Below are 27,116 nucleotides of genomic sequence, written 5' to 3' on the forward strand. Positions count from 1 at the left end.
TTTTTCCTAAAAAGTATAAAATTTTGGAAAAAATTTTTTCACGAAAATCAAGCGTCACGCACAACGAGTCTGTGTGCAAAATGTCAGCTCGATTGGATCACGGGAAGTGGGTTAAAAAACGACCGAAAGATTTGCACGGTCGTAAGCGCGCAAGCAAGCAAGCAAGTCAACTTAATATAAAGGATTTAAAAACAACTAAATTGAATCGTTTCGGAGGCAACACGAGCTTCCGTCTTCAGGTGGAACTGTCACAGCAGAATTACTACATCAAGTGAAGACAACTCTAAGAGACACGAGATTATATACAGCCTGAGGGGGGCCAGGGGGGGCCGTGGGTGGGGGGGACAAGCTGGTGGGGGGGAGGGGCCAGGGTGGGTCGTGGGTGGGGGGGGGGACAAGCTGGTGGGGGGGAGGAGCCAGGGTGGGTGGGGGGGGGACAAGCTGGTAACATCATTTCTTATGATGCAGAAGATGGCCAGTGAGTTAAAACGGGGGGGCGGAATTTTTATTTAATTTTTTAACTACGTAACCAAAGAGTGTGAAAGAGCGCCAGCTCTCTGCACAAGGGGGATTGTGGACTGGCTCTGACGGGTGCCGCTGCAAGCTTACAAAGAGCTTGAGTGCCCAAGCGCGTGCAGAGATTTCTGGAGCGAGACTCCCCCAAATCCTTTCAAAACGCCGTCGCGTGCCGTATTAGGAGCGAGTTGTTTATCAGCTAAAGGATATTTTCAGACGCTACGGGCTGTGCGTGTGCCTGCCGAGTTTTATTTTATTTTCTGAAAAATAAACGCCGTACATTCTTCTGATGTGAATAGACACACACATTGTGCCAACATGGCTCCGGATGACATTTAGCCAAGGCCGACATGCTGAGCTTTCAAAGTTTCTCACTGAAGGCGATAGTGACCGAGCGTTAATTATACAGACTGGTCGGCATTGGAATTCTTTTTTACATTTTGGATTTCCCACAACCGGCATTTAATTGAACACTCGCCGCATCCCGACTGTTTTAGCATTTGCCAGGAAATATGGCCACCTCAGAGCAGAGGTCGCAAACGGGTTTTGATTCCTTACCCGTACCCGGCCGCACCAGGGTCGCAAACGGGTACCCGTACCCGGCCGTACCTGTACCCTACCCGTACCTGGCTGGGTACGGGTATCGGGTACCTGATTGCGACCTCTGGGATGAAACCATGTTGTAGGCGCGGGTGGGTTGATTCTAGGAACTTGAATTGTGAGAAGAGACAAGACGTTGGGAAATGAGTGACAAGCGGTGACTCACCAGTGACTCACGTTCTACCCATACCCGGCCGGTCACGGGTAGCCGGGTATCGGGTAGGGTACGGGTATCGGGTAGGGTACGGGTATCGGGTACGCGGTTGTGACCTCTGCCTCAGAGCACGGCATTCTGCCAACGCACAACACCGCCTTCCCACTGCTCCTCTCCCATGGGGTGTTGTTGTTGTTGTTGTCTAAATGTTGTTGTCTAGATGTTGTTGTCTAGATGTTGTTGTTGTTGTCTAAATGCACCGCAAAGTCACGACATCCGCTCAGTCTGCAAATTACCGGCGCAAAACGGAACTTGATTTGATGCAGTAATTTTTATCTGTGACGGAGACTTGTGTTGCCTCCGAAACGTCGTGATTTATTATTTTATTTTATTTCCATTATTACTTTTATTAACTTTTAATTTTTTTTTTTACCTACGTGGTGACTTTACCGGAAAAAAAAAAAACCTAAGAGTTTGATGATTTTGAGGCCGGATTGCTGAACAAATGAAGGGTTCGCGTGTGTGACGCGGTAAACGCTCACCTTCCAGACGTCTGCTGCTGCTGCTGTCGATTGAAATTGTCGTTGCCCTGCAAAAGATCAACGGGGGCACGCCACCGTCATTCACGCACTTCGAACTCACGATCGCGTGCGGGCAAGCGCCGCGTATGTGCACGTTAAATCTGTTAGTTTTGTATATCGCCAGCGCGAGACATTTTCTTCACTTCCATTCTCACCACGGAAGATTGCAACATTCACCGTTTTGTTTAGTAACAGGAGCAATCCGTACGCAGCAGGGTCATTGTGCCGACGTCTGTCCATGAATGGGCACGCAGACCCCTTGTGCAGAGAGCGCACGCACGCTCGCTTGCACGCACGCACGCACGCTCGCACGTTTGAAGAAGGGTCCTCGCTGGTACCACGGGTTTCGTGTTCTTTAAACATGTGTAACGTGAGGATATATCCGGCTCACTGACCTATCACAACTCGTCACGATGATTGGCTCTACCGGTCCTGGTCCACAGCCAATGGGGGGAAGCCTAGGGGCGTGGCCCTGACGTCATGGCAAGCTGACAGCTGTTTGTAGATGATTGGTTCTGCTGGCTTTAGCCACGGCCAATGGGGAGACGAGTCAGGGGCGTGGTCCCGGGAGCCTACGATGGAGTCTGGAAGAATCCATGGAGGCTAACCAGGTTTGGTGGAAACGTACCACGTGACCCGGGTATTAAATAGGGGTGGAGACGAGCGACACGTGGTCAGAACGGGAACGAACGGAGGAAGGGGGCCACGCGGGAGCGGGGCTCCGGGTTGCCACGTGGCAGTGCGTCTCTCTCTGTCTGTCTGTCCCTCTCACGCTGCCTGTCAGCAGCGTGAAGGAAAGCTGTTCATGAAAAGTGAAATAAAGACCAGATTCCAGGAGTCGCCTCAATGACCATTATTACACGTATATTAAGCTCGCCAAAAGGAGTGCTCGGATCTCAGCGAGCGTTTAATACGCGTGGCACCACGATTCGTACCTTCGAATGTGCCTCCTCATTATATCCGCTTCTCTGAGTCTCTTAAGCATCTGCCACCAGCAGATCGCAGGTACGCGTGGGAACCCACCCACCCCCCCTTCGTGCTGCTGATTGAGGGACGTTGGTTTGCGTAGAGGTCGAACCATGAACCTCTCCGATTCAGTTGCTTTGTCTTCTTGGTTCTTTCGGTAAAGTCATGTAGAAGGGAAGTAATAAAATAATAAAAATAAAACATAATAATATTTTATTACTTCCCTTCTACGTGACTTTAGCGAAGAACCAAGAAGATGAATCCCTGCAGTCACGAAAGCTTTACGAAAGCTTTTAAATCAGTTGCTTATATTATAATTGATAACCGGAGTAAAATGCATGCAGATGAAATTTCGGCAAACTCAATCGACCGTACACAATGCGCCTATATTTTATACTTGATTGCAATTTAATTTCGCGGACAGTCTACGGAGATATGCGTGGAAAAAAACACGTCATTCCCCCCTCCCCGCGCACGCTGCATTGTGCGTAGGGGGGCGGATGACGATTCGTGACGGATGATTGATTCTCAAGATTTCTTAAGTTATTGCCGCGGCAGTGAAAGTTCAGCGGGGAGTGCTTGGCGGGCCTCCCCGGGCCCGTGCGGTCATTTTCAAAAGGGGGCCGTCTTGCGTCGGCGCATCACCTACCTGTGTGAGGTCGTGCCGGCCAGGCACACGGCGCAGAGGGTGGCGACGCGGGGGCTTGCCAAGCGCCGGCGTTGCCGCGCCCGCCGCCTCCGAGGGCAGGAAGGACTTGTCCTCGTAGGCGTTGGGCGCGGTGGCGGATGCCGCCTCGCCGCCGGAGCGGGCGGGCCGCCCCCGGCTCGTCACGCGCCGGCGTCCTGGCCGCGCCGCAGTGGTAGGTGCGTAACTCCTTGTTCTCCCGCTTGCAGCGCAGCACCACCGCCACCGCGGCCACGTTCAGGACGCACGACGCCACGGCCAGCGCCACGACCGCGACGAACGGCGTCGCGAAGGCGCCGTCGCCGTCGTCGCCGTCGTCCCCGTCGCTGTCGTCCGGGAGCCGGCCCTCGGGCGCGCGTCCGTGACGAACGGCGTCGCGAAGGCATCGTCCCCGTCCCCGTCGTCGTCCCCGCCGTCGTCATCCGGAGCCGGCCCTCGGGGCGCGTGTCCGTGACGCGCACCGTGAACGTCTTGACCGACACGAGCGGCGGCGCTCCGTCGTCCCGCGCCACCACCGTCAGGTTGTACGCGGCGGCGGCGGTCGCCCCGCGGTCCAGCCGCGTCGCCGTTGCCAGCGCGTACACCTCGCCCCCGTCCCAGGCGCGGAGCGTGAACGGCGGCGCCGCGCCGGGCCCCGCGGCCGACGCGCCCTCGAGCGTGCAGGTCACGCGCCCGTTGGCGCCCGAGTCTCGGTCCCGGATGCGGACGAAGGCCACGACGTGGCCGGGCGATGCCCCCCGGGACACGCCGACGACGGCGGCCGCGGAGTCCGCCGCGGCGTCGCCGGTCGGGGCCGAGCAGCCGCACGACGGGCGCGTTGTCGTTCACGTCCAGGACGCGCACCAGCACCGTGGCGTAAGCGGGACGGAGTCGGGCCCCCGGTCGCGCGCCCCGCACGTGCATCTCGTGGGAGTCGGCCTCCTCGTGGTCCAGGGCCCCCACGAGGGTGACTAGGCCCGAGCGCGAGTCAACCGCGAAGAGGGTGCGCGCCGTCTCGTGCGCCCCCAGCATCGCCGCGTACTCCACCTCCCCGTTGGCGCCATCGTCCGGGTCCCACGCGTGGAGCAGCGCGACCAGCGTGCCCGCCGGCGCGTCCTCGGGCACCAGCGCCCGGTACACGGGCCGCTCGAAGGCGGGCGCGTTGTCGTTGGTGTCGAGGAGGCGCACGGTGGAGCAGGACCGTGCCGCTGAGCGGCGGGCGGCCCCCGTCCAGCGCGGTGAGCACGTACTCGTGCGCGGCCCGGCGCTCGCGGTCCAGGGCGCGGCGCACCACCAGCACGGGCGACAAAGCGCCGCCGCCGCCGTCGCGCGTCTCCAGGGCGAAGGCGCCGTCGTCGGGCTCCATGGCGTAGCCCCGCAGCGCGTTGGCGCCGGCGTCGGGGTCGCGGGCGCCGTCCAGCGCGAAGCGCGTGCCGACCGCGGCGCTCTCGGCGACCTCGAGGAGGGCGCTCTCGGCCGGGAAGCGCGGCGCGTGGGCGTTGACGTCCAGCACGTCGACGACGACGCGCACCAGCTCGGCGGGCCGCTCCAGGACGGCGCCGAGCAGCAGGGAGCAGCCCGAGCCAGCAGCGCTCGCCCGGCGGCACGCGGCCCTCGCGGTCGAGGCGCCGGCGCACCCACACCTCGCCGCTGTCGGCGCTCACGGCGAGGTAGTCGGAGCCGTTGGTGCCCCGCAGCGCTCGGAATCGGCGCGCTCGGAATTGCTCGGCGGTGAGGGCCCAGGTCGCGGGCCAGTTTCCCCACCAGCGTCCCCGGCGGCTCCTCTTCGCGGACCGAGTAGCGCGGGGGCGCCGGCGGGGAGCGGCGGGCGGAGGCGGCGACGGTGACGGCGCAGCACAGGCAGACGAGGGCGGCGCCGAGAGGATCCATTTGTCCGGGTCGGGGCGAGCCGGGGCACGAGCTGCGTGCGTGGACGGCGCCGGCCGAGGAGTCGGAATTGCGGGGAGACGAAGGGGGGAGAGGGTCGAGCAGGAATAAGGCAACGCTTGATAACAAGTATAACCCGCAAAAACAAAATTTTGGGAAAAAATTTTTCACGAACATTAATTGTCACGCACAACGAGTCTGTGTGCAAAATGTCAGCTCGATTGGATCACGGGAAGTGGGTTAAAAAACGACCGAAAGATTTGCACGGTCCTAAGCAAGCAAGCAAGTGAACTTAATATCAAGGATTTAAAAACGACGACGTGGGAAGCAGGTGATGGGGGGGAAGAACTGTTCGTTGTGATTTTTTTATTCGGATATTTTAAGTTGTGTAAATGAAATTGTGACCGGAAAATGGAAAAATTGACGATGCATAATCAATAGCGAGACTAGCTTCACTACCCGGTTTCGCCTGGGGGCTTGGATGAACCACGCCCGGCCGCCTTTGTCCCCCCACTGGCGATGTTCACACACCACGCCAGTTACTCGTTTGAGGCTGAGTCGACCTAGGGGAGGCCCAGGAGCGGTTAAAATAATCGTCACCGCGGTGGCCGTGAGCGGGAATCGAACTCGGGTCGCCGGTTTCGTAGCGCGGCGTAGCGCTACCCGCTACACTACATTGCGTTACGCTTCCACGTGCGCGGATTTGACATCACAACTCACTTGCCGTGCAAAAAATAACTGCATTATTGAGTTCCAACCCCCAAAAAAGAGTATTTTTATAATTTGTACACGGTGTCCAGTTTGGAAAGTACCCACATGGCAAATTTCAAGTTTGTTGCATGTCGGGAAGTACGCTAAAACATTTTGAACAAACACAATCACGACTTTGCCTTTTATATGAATGGAGATGTGATCTTGGCCTTGTCAAGTTGCTTGAGATGACGCGCTCGACGGCCATCAATGAATAGAGTGCCACGGTGAAATGCGGCGAAGTGTTTGACATACTTTAGTGCAAGCCGCCTCGTTGCTAGACACAAACATCAAGTGTTTATAACACTGGTCAACAACAACAACAACATGTTTTTCTGGCCTGGACCTTTGCAGCAGTGTATAGTGTAAGTGTATAGTAGTGAATAGTGTAGTGTATAGTAGTGTTTCGTGTAGTGTTATAGTATTGTATAGTGTAGTGTATAGTAGTGTATAGTGTAGTGTATAGTGTAGTGTATAGTAGTGTATAGTGTAGTGTATAGTAGTGTTAGTAGTGTATAGTTGTAGTGTATCGTGTAGCAGTGTATAGTGTTAGTGTATGAGTAGTGAACAGTGTAGTGTATAGTAGTGTTAGTGTAGTGTATCGTGTAGAAGTGTATAGTGTCACTGGCAAGCCTCGGGTCACTTGCTGGAGTTCTTCCATTACTCGTACGGTACATAGAATTTTTCTGGTAAAGTCCGTAGGTAAAAAATTAAAATTTATAAAAGTAAATAAGTTACTTGATACAGTAAGCGTGCTGTGATGGTTCCACCTGAAGACGGAAGCTTGTGTTGCCTCCGAAACGTCGTGATTTTTATTTATTTTTATTTACTTTATTAATTTAAATTTTTTACCTACGTGACTTTAGCAAAAAAAAACCTAAGAATATGAATCCTTGCAGTCAAGAAAGCTTCAAATCTAGAAATAGTAGGGTACATCTTTCTTGTTCTTTCGGTAAAGTGACGTAGAAGGAAAATAATAAAATAATAAAAATTAAACAATAAAAAAATATATATTGTTAATAAAAATAAAACATAATAATATATTATTTTATTGCTTTATTATTTATTTTATTATTTCCTTTCTACGTGACTTTACCGAAAAAACCTAAGAATATGAATCATTGCAGTCACGAAAGCTTCAAATCTAGAAATAGTAGGGATACATCTTCTTGTTTCTTTCGGTAAAGTGACGTAGAAGAAAAATAATAAACTAATAAAAATAAAACATTAAAAATATATTCTATTATATTATTAATGAAAATAATAAAATAAAAATAAACATGAAAAAAAATATTGTTATATTATTAATAAAAATAATAAAATAATAAAATGAAACATTAAAGATATTATATTATTTTATTATGTTTACTTTTTATTTTATTATTTCCCTTCTACGTGACTTTACCGAAAAAACCTAAGAATATGAATCCTTGCAGTCACGAAAGCTTCAAATCTACAAACAGCAGGGTACATTTCATTAACGCGTGTGTTTTAAAAAAGTTAGTAACATTACTCATCACGTCCATATCCAACAACGCCGAGTGGCTAAGACATGGGACGAGATCAAGTTGTCTGTCAAGAGCGTGAGCGCTGAGTAGCACAGGGAGGAGGAGACGCGTGTTTGGCCACGTACCCGCTACGGGATTCACCAGCCGCCGTCGAACCTGCAGCAGCAGCAGTTGGTGTAGAGCAACACAAACAATGTCGAGCAAAGCGTCGTAAGGGAGGCAAACGAGAGAGAGGTGAGAGAGAGGAGACGCCTGGGGCGTTTGAAACGAACGTCGCAGCTGTTGCTGAGGTCACGTTCTGACCACGTAGGGCGGGTGAGTTGACCGGCGGCAGCAGCAGCAGCCAATGGGAGGGAGGCGTGACGCACGCGCGGCTCTCAGCCAATCAGGGCTCTGTCCGCCCGTGGCGCGTGCTGCCTACCCACCCGGCCAACATGGCGGCCTGGCACGACGGGACGATTTGGTTGTCAGCGATCTGGAGTTGACGTTGACGTCACTGCAGCGATCCGTACTCTTTGGTTCTTTTGGTAAAGTCACGTAGGTAGCAAAACAATGTTCTCGCTGTGGTTTTCCCACCTGATGATGATGATGATTGCTTGTGTTGCAATCGAAACGTCGTGCTTAGTTTTGTTATTAAATCTTTTTTATTAAGTTCACTTGCTTGCTTGCGCGCTACGACCGTGCAAATCTTTCGGTCGTTTTTTAACCCACTTCCCGTGATCCAATCGAGCTGACATTTTGCACACAGACTCGTTTGTGCGTGACAATTTATTTTCGTGAAAATTTTTTTCCAAAATTTTCCACTTTTAGGAAAAATTTTTTTTTCATATTTATTTAAAATATCAATGTGATAAAAATGAAACTCTTACTCAAGAAAAACAGAATTGAATAATAAAATAAAACCGATGCCACGCATATAAAGGATTTATAGTGAAAAACTTTGTTTTACGGGTTAATTTTTTTATACCTATGTGCTTTAGCGAAAGAAACAGAGTATTTATCAGCATATTTGCATTGTTGTTACTTAGATTGGAACTGTGTGCTTGTGTGTGTGTACGCAACCAGCAACACGGCTTACCACAGCAAGGAATGTTGAGGTGTTTTTTCTTTCTATTACGTGCTTTTGAGTTCAAAAATATGTATTTTCCATATGTGTAACGTCAACTGATTTAAAGCTTTCGTGACTGCAGGGATTCATCTTCTTGGTTCTTTCGGTAAAGTCATCACGTAGAAGGAAATAATAAAAATAAAACATAATAAAAGAATTACTTTATTTAAATAAAAGAATTACTTTATTTTGGTTTATTTTATTATTTTATTATGGTTTCCTTCTACGTGATGACTTTACCGAAAGAACCAAGAAGAAAAGAATTCCTTTTTATAAAATAATTATTTATGTTTTATTTTTATTATTTAATTAAATCATTTATTATGCTTTATTTTGATTATTTTATTACTTCCCTTCTACGTGACTTTACCGAAAGAACCAAGAAAATGAATCCCTGCAGTCACGAAAGAAGCTTTAAATCGAGATTCATTTTTATTTGATCATACGAATTGCATCCACCAGTTGTGACCTCACACGTCAAATGTGGCAGCACGTGCAACTGTAATTGTTGTTGTATCTCATACACACGACACCGCACGAGCTATACACACCCACACGCACGGGGAAGAGAGAGGCAGCATTATTAGATGAGAGGAAGTGATAATCAAGTCTTTGTGTGAACCGACTTCCGAGATGAACATTTCCATTTGGAATCGCACGACGCAGCACACAAATCATTCACGCTGACACTAATGATCATCGAGCAGGCCATGCCGAGTTTCTCCATCGCCAGAGTGAGTCGTGCCCGGGGGTGATATTCGCAGGGACCCACACAAATGTGATTATTCCCTTGAGATCAGAATTATGAATTTTCAGCAATTTTATTTTTATAAAAATCACTGTAATCAATGTTTTACATCATGGGATGATGTAATATGAGAGTGCAGGGATTCATATTCTTGGTTCTTTCGGTAAAGTCGCGTAGAAGGGAAACAATTAAATAATATTATTTCCCTTCTACGTGACTTTACCGAAAGAACCAAGAATATCTTATAGCAAGTTCTGCACGCAATAAGTTTAGTGACATACCGCATCGGAATGCAAAGTTACAAATAAGATGTATTATCAAAGATACTAAGAGGTTTGCATTTACAATTCGTGATGTCTATTGCAAGTGGCTGGCATGAAAGCAACATTCATTACAAAAAATAAATTGCAAAAGAGAAAACTTTTAGCATTTCACTTATAACGTTTTAATCAACAAACAACAATTCAGCTGAACATGAAACATCGTTTTTTCGTTCAAACTTTAAAACCGATAACAGAAAAAACGCAAAAAAATGTGACATTTGTAAAACACTACATGTCAAATTCGAAAAAGGTTCATTAGCTGGCATAGCGAAATTAATCAATAATAAATTCCCGCTTGTCATTCACATAGCAGATTTGCAAAAACGACATTTTACATAAAAGACTAACAATACCTTGCTAATATATTCACCACGAACTAGACAGCGGAATGTCAACGTTGAAAGAAGGAAAGGGCTTAACCAATTGCGGTGCCAAAATACCCATCCCCCCAATGCCTTGACAAAACTGCGTTTGCAATCCGCGGTATTTCACCGATTGTCGTGAGGTCTGCAAGCGAGCGGCGATCGTTGGCAACGTAAAGTTGGGCCACGTCGCTGGATTCCAGTTAAAACCCTCCGCTTGTGAAACTGGCTTAGAATATAGAGAAAGAGTTCCTCCTGGTGGCCGCGAAATCATCATCTTTAAAATCGCTGGCCCTTGGACTGGGAATGGCACCAACTTGTTTGAACCACCTCTCTAGGCAAGACTTGTGCTCTACCTTGAACACACGTCCAAGGCAGAGCACATTGGAGATGATTGCACACATGTAAAATATTAATCTTAAACATTAGTAGTAATTGCAGATGTTCTCAATCTGCAAGGTGGCAAATTCAGCTGTGTCGCTGCAGACAACGTTAAAGTCTCGGCTTCTGAATGCGTGCAAAATAAGACTTTTGTTGTTTAGGATGTGAAAATTGCTGATGAAATGACAACGTATGTTAAGCTTTGATGTTTACTGTACATTTGTAGACTTTATTAAACACCTTAAGAGCATACTAAACTATAGATCAAAACTAATGAAAGTCCCAGGCATATGTTCAGCGTATGGCTTATAAAAAACGGAACATCTTGATTGCTGTCACATACGGAGAAGCATCACAACAGCATCCTCGGTAGATTCTGAGATGACATTATTTCAGCAGAGCTGCGAAAGGCATTCATTGTTTGGGTTGAAATCCAGGTGAAGCATTATCCAAAATAGGAATTGACCAAAACTTCTATTTCCAAATCAAGGCCAAATAGAAAGTCCCCAACAACCACAATGACTTTCATGACTATTTATTTGACAGTCCAAACAGTGAATACGCCCCGTGCTCAAACTAATTGTGGATGTCTTATCCACGTGGGTGGTTTTACAGCAAGTGGTCAAATTGCTACACGTCTTTCAAAGGCCGGTGCCGACATGAAAAACGTTTGCCACCTTCACGTCATTAACAGCTCCAAACACGAAGTCAGAACGCTTCATAATGCCGGTTTATTAAATGCAAAAACGATATTGTGTAACAACACAGTGGCCCTGTGATCAGGGTGGGTTTGAAGTACATTCAAGGAGACAGACCGGTAAACTCATCTGGGAAGAGACAAATCAACAATTGCAATGATCAAAGCAGCGCTTACATTATATCCATACAAGTGTGTTGGTTAGTATATAGAATGTAAATGTGAGATGAGTGGCATGTTGGTAAATGGTGCTAAGGACACAATAAATATCAAGTTAAATTTCGATTTAAAACTTTCGTGACTGCAGGGATTCATCTTCTTGGTTCTTTCGGTAAAGTCATCACGTAGAAGGGAAGTAATAAAATAATAAAAATAAAAATAATAAAATAATTCTCACGACGTTTCGGCCACAACGCAAGCAGCCGTCCTCAGGTGGAGAACAGGTCTGTCGGGGAGACAGCGTCTGAATGAAACAGCACACGATATATGCTCCAAGCTCGTGTGCTGTTTCATTCAGACGCTGTCTCCCCGACAGACCTGGTTTTCACCTGAGGACGGCTGCTTGCGTTGTGGCCGAAACGTCGTGAGAATTATTTTATGTTTTATTTTTATTATTTTATTATTTCCCTTCTACGTGATGACTTTACCGAAAGAACCAAGAAGATGAAATATCAAGTTAACTGAACAGCCACTGCTAGCACTGAGTGGGGTGAAAATGGGGGTGAGGATTATTAGGATCAACCGCCATCGATTTTAAATATCCCTGCAGTCCAAAATCTTTACTCAAACTACAGTGAATCACGCGAGCGGGTCTTCATCATTCCCACGTTGACATGCACTTGCATAATGACGCGGCAGAGAGCGGATTGAACTTAGTGGGCCTTACCTGATAACATTTAAAGTTTGATTCTAGATTGGAAGTTTTCGTGACTGCAAGGATCCATACTCTTTGGTTCTTTCGGTAAAGTGACGTGGGTAGAAAATAAAAATAATGATAAAATGTAAAATACAAATAAAATTAACTCAATTTTAGTTATTTTCATCTTAAAAATTTTAATAACTAAATTTTAGTTATTTAATTTCACACTTATTTTATTCTTATTTTCACCTACGTGACTTTACCGAAAGAACCAAAGAGTATTTAAAGTTTAGTATCGATTTTAGCAGCAGCCATAACACTCGTCAATTCACAACTCGGAACTTAAGTAATCGCCAATCAACTGACTTTCACTGATTGCAGTTTGCTCTAATTGTATGCAAGCATCGCTGACTGTAACGAATGTTCCTTTTTTATTCCATTGTGTTAAATCACAAATGTGTAATGTATTTTAGTTGTAGACACTAATTGATACACTGATCGAGACATTTAAACCAATACACCGTTCAAAAGTAATGCAATGCTAAAACATGCATTTCGATTTAAAGCTTTCGTGACTGCAGGGATTCATCTTCTTGGTTCTGTCGGTAAAGTCATCACGTAGAAGGGAAATAATAAAATAATAAAAATAAAACATAATAAAATAATTCTCATGACGTTTCGGCCACAACGCAAGCAGCCGTCCTCAGGTGGAGAACAGGTCTGTCGAGAAGGCAGAGATTCTGAAGACGGCTGCTTGCGTTGTGGCCGAAACGTCGTGAGAATTATTTAATGTTTTATTTTTTATTATTTTACTATTTCCCTTCTACGTGACTTTACCGAAAAAACCAAGAAGACGGATTGAACTTCTCACCACAATGCGTCGAGTTTACTGAAACCCATCTTTGCTTTGCATTTTGGAGAAGCCGTTACCGTGTTCTGGCGGAACTGCTGAAGGCTGCTGAAAGGCGGCTGCGATGGTCTTTGCGGAGACACTCTGGAAGTCGATGAGCAGATTGGTGTCTGCTACTCTGTGTCCCTGTTGAGGACACAAGGGAGAGACACGTGGCTTTATTTTGGTGATTTCGAAAAGTGCATTGGTTTAGCCATGTTTGTATGTTGTAGTACAGAGTTAGACTGATGGCCTTAATCTAAGTTGTCTTCTGGTTGTTGTTGTTGTTTGACTTGCATCCCACTGGGATTTTTGCACACAGTGTCGGAGTACGGTGTATTTTCTGCAATATTTTGCTGTCTTTTCTTGGATTGTGTCCATAGGAAGAGTTTTTTGGGGGGTGAGATCGCATAAATATATCAATGTGTCGTTAAACCCGCCACCACCCCACACAGCCAACTAGTGAGGGTTGTCACGTAAACAGAACGTGGCAAATTCGTCACTAGTACAGCACTAGTGAGTGTAGTGCATAGTGTAGTGTATCGTGTAGTGTATCGTGTAGCAGTGTATAATGTATAGTAGTGTATAGTGTAGTGTAAAGTCGTGTATAGTGTAGTAGTGTATAGTATAGTATATAGTGTAGTATATAGTGTAGTGTATAGTGTAGTGTATAGTAGTGTAGTGTATAGTAGTGTAGTGTATATGTATAGTAGTGTAGTGTATAGTAGTGTAGTGTATAGTAGTGTATAATGTAGTGTATCGTGTAGCAGTGTATAATGTAAGTGTATAGTAGTGTTTCGTGTAGTGTATAGTAGTGAATAGTGTAGTGTATAGTAGTGCAGTGTATAGTGTAGTGTATAGTAGTATATAGTGTAGTGTATAGTGTAGTGTGTAGTGTATAGTGTAGTGTATAGTGTCGTATTTGTTCCCTGATTTGGAATCAGCGGCCCGAAATTGACTTAAAACCGTTGTACAGTGATCCCTCGTTGGTCGCGGTTAATGGGGACCGGAACCCCTCGCGATAGGTGAACATCCATGAAGTAGGATTGGCCCCCTAGGAATTTCCGTCTATGTGTGTGTGGGTACCAGAATGTTTAAAATATGTATATTTATACTTTATATATTTTACTTAAATCTATTTAATTATAAAACCTTAATATTATACATTCACTCTCTCTCATACGATACGTATTATGGTGTTCTACACTCACCAATGACAGTAGCATCTTGAGACTTGACTCCAGTAATGACGACGATGACAATGACGATGACAATGACGACGATGACAGACCTGTGCAGTTCGATGAATGTGATGATGAATGATGATGATGATGGTGTTACTGCACAGGTATAATAATGAGGCCTTTAAATCAGTTAGAAAAATCCGCGATGCACTGAGACCGCGAAACTTGAACCGCGAAGTGGCGAGGGATCACTGTAATACCTTATGCCAGACAAAGTGTGTTGACCAGTGTGATTAACAGAGGCGCACGGTGACCGCAGATGCCATAGAGGCCCTTCCCTCGGCATCCACAAACGCACCTGCAGGGACCAGAGAGCTCTCTCAGCGGCCTCCTCGTCCGTGTAGTTGACAAACGCACACTTCCTGTCCACCAGTATTCGGATGCTGTGGATCTGTCCAAATCTGTACAAGTGACAAAGCGATCGGGGCGATGTTGAGTTGAAGCTTTCGCGACCGCACGAATCCATTACTCTTTGGTTCTTTTGGTAAAGAATATGTATTGTGAATGCAGTCAATATTAGATGTTTGGAATAGTAACACACCGTATAGCCGCAAATACATACTTACGGGCGAAACAGCTTTTGAAGCATTTTTTCAGTAACAGCAGAAGTGATATTTCCCACCCATATGCTTATACCTGAGAATAAAATAAAATACAAAATTTAAACTGCAGACGGACTAATAAAATGGTAAAGAGTCGTTAGATAACATAGCCAGCATGCTCACAAGTGCTTAATTTTCATTTTTTATATGCAAAAAATTAACCCGTAAAAACAAAGTTTTTCACTATAAATCCTTTATATGCGTGGCGGCTAGAGTCCTCTCATCCTCTGGCTTGAGATGGCTGCCACCTATGGGTCAGATGATTGCCTGCCACCATTAAGCAATTGGTAATTAAATATAAAAAAAATTTCCCTAAAAAGTGGAAAATTTTGGAAAAATTTTTTCACGAAAATAAATTGTCACGCACAACGAGTCTGTGTGCAAAATGTCAGCCCGATTGGATCATGGGAAGTGGGTTAAAAAACGACCGAAATATTTGCACGGTCGTAAGCGCGCAAGCAAGTGAACTTAATATAAAGGATGATTTAAAAATGCCACCTTTGTACTATGGATCTTAACATTTGGAAAGTATCTCAATTGCACGCATATTAATAGTAGGGTTTTTCCCCTTTTTTCTGGCAACAAAACTGAAACCTTTCTACGAGGATTCATGTCTGCATTAACCACAATACTTGCAGTCAAAATGCAAACAAAAACACACTATGACAATATATTGGCATTGTACTTGAAGCTGATTGGTCCACATCAAAATATTTTTTTTGTTTTGTTGCCTGAAAAAAGGTGAAAAATCCTATTATTATATTTTCGTACTGGCAAAGAAGGTCTAATGATGCACGCATATTGTGTTGCAAGTCTACCAGTAACATTATCAAGCAAAACCATGACATTACGCTACGGATTCAAGTGTCACAGCGATGGTGCGTTACTCACGAAGGTGGTGGAGGCACTGGAGAATTGCCCAAAGCACCACGTGAGTCTTGGCTCCTCTGTGCGGCGACATCTACAGCTTGTGTACATGCACAACGTGGTGCGGGCAACACACAAATAGGATGGCGTTTTAGATAAAGGATCCACGTAGTTGAACACGCCGGCTCTCGCGACCAATATCCTGCATAATAAAGGTTTTCTTTGGGTTAGATCGCATTCATATAAATGTGCCGTAAACCAGACACCACCGGCCATTTAGTTAGGTTTGTCACTGTTCGTGGCGACTCGTTACTTGTACAGCACACAGGAAACCTGATGATGCGAGTGAGATGGTTCGATCGAGGCGCACACACTGAGCTGGAAAGACAGCTCTATTTATTTCTGAACAGAACGGTAACACGTTCACATGACACGTAGGGAGGTGACCACCAACCTAAGCTCACTCTACACTCGCTCATTCTCTCTGACAACACTGGCGTGTAGTGACAGGTTTTTAGCCTTTCAACTGGTACAAAATCTGACACCTTTATACAAGGCATCATGTTTGCAATAACCACAACACAAGCAGTCAAAATGCAAACAACTCTGATGATGATGTGCACTGTCCTTGAAGTTGATTGGTCCACACCCAAGACGGCTTTCTTTAGAGCCTAGTCTCCATTGGTGTTGGACCAGATGACGCCAAAAGGCGCACAACTCAAAAACAGCGCACTATCAGAGTATTGAAAGCTTGGGGTAAGCATTTACACTATGAGACATCTCCTTTACCAGTGGCAAAATATAGTAGTAGATTTTTACCCTTTTAACTGGTACAAAATCTGACACCTTTATACAAGGCATCATGTTTGCAATAACCTCAACACAAGAAGTCAAAATGCAATTAAAAAGAAACAACTCTGATAATGATATGCACTGTCCTTGAAGTTGATTGGTCCACACCCGAGACAGCTTTTCTTAGAGCCTAGTCTCAATTGGTGTTGGACCAGACACCAATTTCTATAAATGTACCACAAAAAAAACTATTTATTTTTAAAGAATGAAATGCACATTCCATCTTATTACCAGTGCAATTCGTTTGGGAATTTCAATGCAAGTTCATGGGTAATAAGTTAGCAATTCCGAACGCATTTGTCCATTTGCATGTTTCCATACAAACATTTCTAGTGTAAGAGGCTCATTTATTGAAATGGATGTACAGCTTTCTAATTAGTTATACACAAGTTTACTTACTAGGCTGAGGACTTGGTGGTTTATCATTCTGTATCCCCACGTTGCCCACACCGGATGTTGACAAGGAACCTGAAACAGGAGTAGAAATCAGATACAGGATCAGTGTTCTCATTCCCAGAAGATTCACATTCTTTTGATAATCTCGAGAATAAACACCAGTTGCTTTACCGTTCCAAAATGGTGACAAACGTCGGTTTACTACCACCAAGTACAGCAAAGCAAGAACACATGTTTCATCCAGGCAGTAAGCAGAGGTCGCAACCGGGTACCCGATACCCGTACCCTACCCGAAACCCGGCTACCCGTACCCGGCCGGGTACGGGTAGCCGTTTGTGACCCTGGTGCGGCCGGGTACGGGTACGGGTAAGGAATCAAAACCCATTTGCGACCTCTGGCAGTAAGAATACATGTTCTATCCAGGCAAGTAAGAATACACGTTTTTTATCCAAGAAAATAAAACAAGTTTCATCCAGGAAAGCTTGGCCGAGTTAATAAACTTGTTGTTTTACAAAGGCGATACATTGGGGAAGCACGTGTTTTAAACACGTGCTAAGTGAATTGGGAGTATCTGTGAAAAGGAGGTCAACGTGAGGCGAGATCACACCAAAGTGAACACAAGTTCGTGAAACAAAAACATTCCTATACAGCTCATCGTCACACTCACCGAGTTGGGGAGATTGCCCATAACGTGCTGGGTATAACCAGATTGTGTTGCTTTAACATGTTGTAGCATTATATTCTTGGCTCTTTCGGTGAAGTCACGTAGAAGGGAAATAATAAATATAAAACAATAAAACAAAGATGGACTCGTTCATCTGGCAAACTGCCAAATCGCTGTCTATGGTGCTGACGTTAAGAAAAATCGCCACTTTTTCAAATTTTCTTGCTGTGGATTTCACAACTGATGGTGATTGCCTGTGTTGCAGTCGAAACGTCGTGAGAATATTTATTTTCTTGGTTCTTTCGGTAAAGTCATCACGTAGAAGGGAAGTAATAAAATAATAAAAATAAAACACAATAAAATAATTCTCACGACGTTTCGGCCACAACGCAAGCAGCCGTCCTCAGGTGAAGAACAGGTCTGTCGAGTAGACAGAGTCTGAAGTCTACTTGACAGACCTGTTCTCCACCTGAAGACGGCTGCTTGCGTTGTGGCCGAAACGTCGTGAGAATTATTTTATTAGTTTTATTTTTATTTTTTTATTACTTCCCTTCTACGTGATGACTTTACCGAAAGAACCAAGAAGATGAATCCCTGCAGTCACGAAAGCTTTAAATCGAAATGTATGATTTAGCATTGCATTACTTTTGAACGGTGTATTGGTTTAAATGTCTCGATCAGTGTATCAATTAGTGTCTACAACTAAAATACATTACACATTTGTGATTTAACACAATGGAATAAAAAAGGAACATTCGTTACAGTCAGCGATGCTTGCATGTAATTAGAGCAAACCGCAATCAGTGACAGTCAGCTGATTGGTGAGTACTTAAGTTCCGAGTTTGTGAATTGACGAGTGTTATGGCTGCTGCTAAAATCGATACTAACCTTTAAATACTCTTTGGTTCTTTCGGTAAAGTCACGTAGGTGAAAAAAAGAATAAAATTAAGATGTAAAATTAAAATAACTAAAGTTTAGTTATTTTAATTTTAAAGATGAAAATAACTAAATTGAGTTAATTTCATTTGTATTTTAAATTTTATCATTATTTTTATTTTCTACCTACGTGACTTTTCCGAAAGAACCAAAGAGTATGGATCCTTGCAGTCACGAAAACTTCCAATCTAGAATCAAACTTTAAATGTTATCAGGTAAGGCCACTAAGCTAAACATCTCTTTTTCAGATGACAACTGGCCACAAATGAAGCTCAATGAAGTGACTTGTGGAAATTTATAGCAAATACTCTAAACACGCATGCTTCTAAATGTGAAGGGGAAAACCATGGACAGAGCACGCAAGCTCCCAATACACAGCAGCAGGCGTCAGGGTTGGGATGGAACCCACGACCTCCTGTATGCCAGGCGAGGTAGTTAACATCTCACAGAACCCACGACCTCCTGTATACCAGGCGAGGTAGTTAACATCTCACAGAACCCACGACCTCCTGTATACCAGGCGAGGTAGTTAACATCTCACAGAACCCACGACCTCCTGTATGCCAGGCGAGGTAGTTAACATCTCACAGAACCCACGACCTCCTGTATACCAGGCGAGCTAGTTAACATCTCACAGAACCCACGACCTCCTGTATACCAGGCGAGGTAGTTAACATCTTGCTACCACCGTGGCGAGATCGCTGTGCAGAGCTGTAGTATCCATCCACATCAAGCATCCACGCTAAGCAAAGCTCATCATAGGGATTAGGACAATTATGGCAACAAACACGGCATTTCAAAAATACAAGCTTTGCAATAAGCACCTGTGTTTCGAAGCAGTGCTTCTGAAGCGGCGTACACCGTGTCGTACTCCAAGATTGCAGCCTCCGACTGCTGCTGTGGAAAGCCCATCTCCTACAAAAGCGCAGAGAAACATCGGCAAACCAGATGTGTATTCTAGGTAAAATAATAATAAAATAATATTAGTATTAAACAATATTATATTAAACAATAAAACAATATTATTTTATTATTTCCCTTCTACGTGACTTTACCGAAACAACCAACAATATGAATCCCTGCAGTCACGAAAGCTTTAAATCTAACCGGTTTTCACATACGACGGTGCTAACTTATTAATTCCACGCGTGCGAGATGGCAATTGGCACTCTGCAAGCGATCATGAATTTGGCACGAGGCCAAAATGTCCATTTCGCTCAAGGTCAAAGGGCAACATTACCATTTATCAGAGGTCGCAACCGGGTACCCGATACCCGTACCCTACCCGATACCCGGCTGGGTATCGGGTAGGGTACCATATATCAGAGGTCGCAACCGGGTACCCGATACCCGTATCGGGTAGGGTACGGGTAGCCGTTTGCGACCCTGGTGCGGCCGGGTACGGGTACGGGTAGGCCGTGAGTCACTGGTGATTCACCGTTCGTCACTCATTTCGGGTAGGGTACGGGTAGGGAACGGGTACCCATTTGCGACCCTGGTGCGGCCGGGTACGGGTATGGGTAAGGAATCAAAACCCGTTAGCGACCTCTGCCATATATACATTCTCATTAAAGTTCCGCACGACTTTATCAGCTGTGAAAATCACTTTACATGAATACACACACGAGCTGTACTACCCGGCTTCACCCAGTGGCGATGTTCACACACCGCACCAGTTACTCGTTTGAGGCTGAGTCGACCTAGGGGAGGCCCAGGAGCGGTTGAAATAATCGTCACCGGCGGTGGCCGTGAGCGGGAATCGAACTCGGGACGCCGCGTTCATAGCGTGGCACGCTAACCACTACACTACATTGCGTTACGCTTCCACATGCGCGGGTCACGTGACAGATTTGACGTCACAGCTCACTTGCCGTGCAAAAAATAAATGCATTATTGAGCTCCCCCCCCCCAAAAAAAGTGTATTTTTATAATGCCTGCATGGTGTACAGTCTGGAAAGTAGCCACATGGCTAATTTCCAGTTTGTTGCATGTCAGGAAGTACGCTAAACATTTTGAACAAACACACACAATTACAACTTTGCCTTTTATATAGATGGAGATTACGTTTGCACTCAATTACCTTGTGAAAAATTGTCCGAAGTCATTTGCTTATGCCTCAACTTAAAGACACTCCAATATGCACACACAATGTATGACACTGGTGCACCGGCTTACCACAAGGAGAAGTGTTCGCACTTTCCTAAGCTCTTGTTTTGCTTCTTCAGAAGACACATTTAAAGAAATCAGCTGACATAACGCACTTTCTGCCTCTCTGTAACGCTGTCAAATTAACAAACACAACACGTGTTTAGTCAGAAACTTACATGCGCAATGGAAGGTCAGTAGGCATGTAACAATTAAATAAATGCATGCATACAACAATTGATGGACTTATTTGAATGCACACAGTACAAGACAGAACATGAGAAAATCCAAAGGAGAAATAAAGTAATTTTATCCTTGAATTGAATTGCAACACCTGTTCCTGACGATTCATATAATGGTGGGGGGGGGGGGGGGTGAGTAACTCCACGACTTACTGAGCAATTGAAACGGACAATTTGAACAAAGCCAAATACTCCACAGGCTGTTTTTCTTCTGCAGGGTCGAGAGAAAGTGTGAACCCCTTCGGATTTTCACATCTTTTACATATTTCAAACCTAAAATGTTATTACATCTTAATCTAAGTCCTAATAATAACAACGATAACACGATTAAACAAATGAAACATAAAACGTGATATTTGTTTTCGATTTAAAGCTTTCGTGACTGCAGGGATTCCTCTTCTTGGTTCTTTCGGTAAAGTCACGTAGAAGGGAAGTAATAAAATAATAAAAATAAAACATAAAATAATTCTCACGACGTTTCGGCCACAACGCAAGCAGCCGTCCTCAGGTGAAAACCAGGTCTGTCGGGGAGACAGCGTCTGAGGACGGCTGCTTGCGTTGTGGCCGAAACGTCGTGAGAATTATTTTACTATGTTTTATTTTCATTATTTTTATTACTTCCCTTCTACATGACTTTACCGAAAGAACCAAGAAGATACAGTGATACTCTTTCAACATCTACTTATCCTCAAATGAGTCTATATTCAATAACCACGTGTGAAAAAAGTATATTAAACTTTAGATTCAGTAACTGGTGACACAGAAATCACTGCAACTAAGTGTTTCCTCTTCTTGGTTCTTTCGGTAAAGTCACGTAGTAGGGAAGTAATAAAATAATAAAAATAAAACAATTCTCACGACGTTTCGGCCACAACGCAAGCAGCCGTCCTCAGGTGAAGAAGAACATGTCTGTCGATAAGAACCAAGAAGATGAATCCCTGCAGTCACGAAAGCTTTAAATCGAAATGTGTTTCCTGTGACCATTGGTCAGCCTCTCTTATCTGATTTGAATAATGTTGGCCCATTCCTCCTTACAGAGCTCCAAGGGCAGCTGGCTTCAAGTCCTGCCACAACATTTCGATGGGGTTTAGGTCTGGACTTTGACTAGGCCATTGTACAACTTAGGAATCTCTTCTTCTGTAGCAATTCTTTTGTAGATGTGCTTCACTCACGCATCATTTTGTTTCAGAAGACATGGAATTTGTTCATATAAACCCTATTAGATGTTTAAGAAAATACCGGGTTTTGATTCAAGAAGACTGTCATGGTACAACTATTTAATTTCCATAATTATCATTGGGGTTCAAACTTGTTCTCACCACCGTATGTGATATGTTGACCAATATATACGAGTGGTATCTCTTGTAATCTCTCATTTACTTGATACAGCTGTCGTGGCTGTGACGGTTCCACCTGAAAACGGAAGCTTGTGTTGCCTCCGAAACGTCGTGATTTTTATTTTTATTTTACTTTTATTAATTTAATTTTTTTACCTACGTGACTTTACCGAAAAAACCTAAGAATATGAATCCTTGCAGTCACGAAAGCTTCAAATCTAGAATTAATGTTGACCAAGCATTGTATTATTATATGCCGTGGTGGTTCTGTGCATGAAATCTGCTGGCAATGCTTAATTCAAAATCTGAACTTAAAAATTGGCCAATGTGGCATTAGGTTACAACAATTCTAATCTGAGGTGCTGCTTATGATAAAATGGTCATTTACATCAAATTCCCTTTCAACGGATAGGTCAAAGTCCAAACTGAGGAAATCAGACGGACATCATTGTGGTGTGGAATGGAAATATTGGGTGGTGACACTTACAAGAGTAAAAAGTTGTACACTATGCGTTTACCCATCATCGTCACATTGCTGCATTTACAAAAGTTAAATGCTGCGGTGTAATTAATAAAATTGAAGGTCATTTATAAAGTAACTCATTTGAATGCAAATCAATACACAGCAAAACCTTGGATTGCGAGTCACGTGGTTTGCGAGTGTTTTGCAAGACGAGCAAATTTGTTAAAAATTAACCCGTAAAAACAAAGTTTTTCACTATAAATCCTTTATATGCGTGGCATCGGTTTTATTTTATTATTCATTTCAGTTTTTCTTGATTAAGAGTTTCATTTTTATCACATTGCTATTTTAAATTAAATATGAAATTATTTTTTTCCTAAAAAGTGTAAAATTTTGGAAAAAAATTTTCACAAAAATAAATTGTCACGCACAACGAGTCTGTGTGCAAAATATCAGCTCGATTGGATCACGGGAAGTGGGTTAAAAAACGACCGAAATATTTGCACGGTTGTAAGCGCGCAAGCAAGCAAGTGAACTTAATAAAAAGGATTTTAAAATAAATATTAACTTGATAAACGAGCGACGTCTTGCAATACGAACAGGACACGTAGTATACGCTTTGTCACGTGATCACGACTGATAAACAACGAGTGCTTTGATATACGAGTGCTTTGGATTACAAACGATTTATGCTCGCAATCCAAGGTTTTACTGTAATTAGTCCTTTATCTTTAAAGCCAGTCAACGGTGTAATGCAAATTGCACGTGAACTGTCAAAGATTGCAAACACAGCAACCTTACCTTCAGTCCAATGCAAGCCCGCGCTTGTCTGAAGTATCCCCGGGGCCATGTTGGGTTTAGATATATAGCGATCTCCGCATCGAACAAGGCATCAGTGTACAAGCCAAGATGTTCCAAACAAAATGACCGATTTCCATAAAAGCTGGTGAATAATGACACAGATGAGAAATCAAATCCAATTGACAGACCATCTTTAGAATTCGATTGCTCCGAATTGAACTAGGCCATGTGGATAAGACATTCTTGAAATCACACTGAACGTTGACGGAAAAAATGTCTGCGTCTGATTGGAAACATGTAGGTAACAGATCAACACGCTAAAAATTTAACCCGTAAAACAAAGTTTTTCACTATAAATCCTTTATATGCGTGGCATCGGTTTTATTTTATTATTCATTTCTGTTTTTCTTGAGTAAGAGTTCCATTTTTATCACATTGCTATTTTAAATAAAATATGAAATTTTTTTTTTCCTAAAAAGTTGAAAATTTAGGAATTTTTTTTTCACGAAAAGTAATTGTCACGCACAACGAGTCTGTGTGCAAAATGTCAGCTCGATTGGCTCACGGGAAGCGGGTTAACAAACGACCGAAAGATTTGCACGGTCGTAAGCGCGCAAGCAAGCAAGTGAACTTAATATAAAGGATTTTAAAATGTCTGCATCTGATTGGAAACATGTAGGTAACAGATCAACACGTTAAAAAGCTAGACGTTGACAAGGTTGTTATCCGTCTTTGTGGAAGAGGTACGCAGATGACACATTTGTCATCTGGCCACATGGCCTACCAGCTCTGAACCAATTCCTCAAGCACATTAATTACATACACCCAGCCATCACATTCACCATGGAGGTGGAAAAGGATGGCAAGTTACCATTCTTGGATGTATATTCTTAGATTTTTTCGGTAAAGTCACGTAGGTAAAAAATAAAATAAATGTTTTACGTACGTGACTTTACCGAAAAAACATAAGAATATGAATCCTTGCAGTCACGAAAGCTTCAAATCTAGAATTATTGGATGTTTTAATCGAAAAGAGAACTGATGGCTCAATGGGACACTCTGTCTACAGCAAAGCCGCCCATATGGATGCTTATCTAAAACCTGACTCCCACCACCATCCATCCCAAAAGAATTCCCTCATCAAAACGCTACACCATAGAGCTCCATGCATCTCCGACCATCATCACCGAGCCAGTGAACTTTATCATGTACACCAAGCTCTCAAGATGAATGAATATTCGGACCACACTATCCATAAAGCGTTCACCCCAACCGTTGGGAAAGAACCATCAAAACCATCACCTTGCCATACATAGCAGGGGTCACCAAAATATTTCCTAAATCTTGAGCTAACACAAGATCCAGGCTCGATTTAACACTACGTCAAATTCGTAATCTGATCCCATCTGTGAAAGATATGCAGTAATTCTAGATTTGAAGCTTTCGTGACTGCAAGGATTCATATTCTTAGGTTTTTTCGGTGAAGTCATCATGTAGGTAAAAACATTAAAATTAATAAACTTAAAATAAAATAAATCACGACGTTTCGGAGGCAACACATCTACTTGATACAGCTGTCGTGGCTGTGACGGTTCCACCTGAAGACGGAAGCTTGTGTTGCCTCCGAAACGTCGTGATTTTTATTTTATTTTACTTTGATTAATTTTAATGTTTTTACCTACCTGGTGACTTTACCGAAAAAACCTAAGAATATGGATATGCAGTACCCTGGCGTCTCGGACCATGTCCGTGAGCATGAGGCGGATCTGAAACACGGCAGGACCAACGCGTCGGCCGTGGCTGATCATTGTTTCAATGCGGTGGGCTCACACGATTTCTCTAAGATGAAGGTACTTTGTACGCGCACTGGCTATCAACAAAGATTTGTTCATGAAGCCATCCATATATACAGACACAGTTTCAACCGAGAGGATGGGTACAAACTCGGCAATCATTGGAAAGACGTCATCAAGCAGTTTAAGTCGTAACTCGCTGTGATGTTCCCATCCTGCCAACTTTATCACGCAACATTTTGCCTTTAGAATGCATTATGCCTGTGACACACACACACGACGTTGAACTGCCAAGCTACTTTCCATCAACTCAAATTGGCTGTATAGAAGTGTTTAATGCTCATGAAATGTTAATATTAGTATTCAAATTTTGCTTTAAAAATTGTCAAGTTACACTAAGGGAGTTGACTTACCGATGATCGCGCGGACATAAGTTAATTGCGTCGGTAAACTTGTCAATGGCTTCTGCATAACTCTGTGTTCTGACCAAGCGATTACCTTGTACTGTTTTGGAACAAGAAGAAGTTGCAAGTTAACATTTGTAGGCCATAAGTAGTACTAATCACATACCTGCATTTCCCTTATCCCCCTCCCTTTGATGCTGCTAATCCTGCATAATGCACGGGCATAAGTAGCACTATTCACATACCTGCATTTCCCATATCCCCCTCCCTTTGATGCTGCTAATCCTGCATAATGCACGGGCATAAGTAGTACTAATCACATACCTGCATTTCCCTTATCCCCCTCCCTTTGATGCTGCTAATCCTGCATAATGCACGGGCATAAGTAGTCATATTCACATACCTGCATTTCCCTTATCCCCCTCCCTTTGATGCTGCTAATCCTGCATAATGCACGGGCATAAGTAGTACTAATCACATATCTGCATTTCCCATAAATATGCTAAATTCCTCTTGATATGCATATTATTTTTTCAAGGCGCCCCCTTTCTTCCCCCCTTCCAACCCAGCTTATATACACGCTCCAAGCTCGTGTGCTGTTTCATTCAGACGCTGTCGCTTCGACAGACCTGGTTTTCACCTGAGGACGGATACTTGCGTTGTGGCTGAAACGTCGTGAGAATAATTTTATTATGTTTTATTTTTATTATTTTATTACTTCCCTTCTACGTGACTTTACCGAAAGAACCAAGAAGATTTGTAGGTCACTTGGCAAAATCAAAAATGAATTGTGGATCACACGATATGCGTGCTATGGACACAATAAATGCAATGTAACCCTTTCCCATGACGGTATGTCTCTCGCCCTGAAGACTTAACGAGGCACCTGGCACATGGTTTCGCACCGTCCATCATAGTGCGGTCGTGTCGCGGCGAGGATAATGCCTTTCAAAAGAACGGCGCTATGCCTCGCTAAATAACATGCGAGCCGCTTGCAACTTGCAGATGTCTCTATTATTTAATTTGTTCCCTTCTACGTGACTTTACCGAAAGAACCAAGAATATAGATCAACCTTGATAATTGTTTTTTTACCCTTCTATCTGGCAACAAAACTGACACCTTTTTTTACAAGGAGTCGTGTTTGCATAGACCACAATACCTGCAGTCATAATGCAAACCAAAAACACAACTCTGATAATGTATGCACTGTCCTTGAAGTTGATTGGTCCACACCCGAGAAAGCTTTCCATAGAGCCTAGTCTCACATGGGTTGGACCAGATGATGCCAAAAGGCGCACAACTCAAAGACAATGCACCATCAGAGTATGAGAGCTCGGGGTAAAATGCCCTCCCACACACACTGCACTTGAAGGGTT

The 27,116-nt window shown here is 44.1% G+C and overlaps 1 protein-coding gene across 3 annotated transcripts in view; it reads right to left on the bottom strand.

Moving 5' to 3' along the window:
* Positions 1–11,309: 11,309 nt before the first annotated feature.
* The window catches only part of LOC133361675 (uncharacterized), a 16,212-nt gene continuing 405 nt past the window's right edge, over positions 11,310–27,116 (bottom strand). The window contains exons 2-11 of one of the 3 annotated variants that reach the window (XR_009757404.1): positions 25,749–25,839; positions 23,543–23,684; positions 20,730–20,834; positions 19,379–19,469; positions 16,958–17,026; positions 15,731–15,806; positions 14,804–14,873; positions 14,536–14,638; positions 13,035–13,140; positions 11,310–11,375 (exon numbers count right to left, since the gene is read on the bottom strand). Coding sequence is in view for 2 of the 3 variants with exons in the window: in XM_061580657.1 (XP_061436641.1) it covers positions 12,991–13,140; positions 14,536–14,638; positions 14,804–14,873; positions 15,731–15,800; positions 16,958–17,026; positions 19,379–19,469; positions 20,730–20,788 (612 nt within the window). In the remaining variant the exon portion in view is untranslated. Of the gene's footprint in view, positions 11,376–12,948; positions 13,141–14,535; positions 14,639–14,803; positions 14,874–15,730; positions 15,807–16,957; positions 17,027–19,378; positions 19,470–20,729; positions 20,835–23,542; positions 23,685–25,748; positions 25,840–27,116 lie in introns of those variants that run through there. The other 2 variants (XM_061580658.1, XM_061580657.1) reach the window with 2 other exon arrangements.

This window comes from Lethenteron reissneri, unplaced genomic scaffold, assembly GCF_015708825.2.
Source record: "Lethenteron reissneri isolate LAM-NWPU_2019-01 unplaced genomic scaffold, ASM1570882v1 scaffold_1198, whole genome shotgun sequence".
NCBI classification, from domain to species: domain Eukaryota; kingdom Metazoa; phylum Chordata; class Hyperoartia; order Petromyzontiformes; family Petromyzontidae; genus Lethenteron; species Lethenteron reissneri.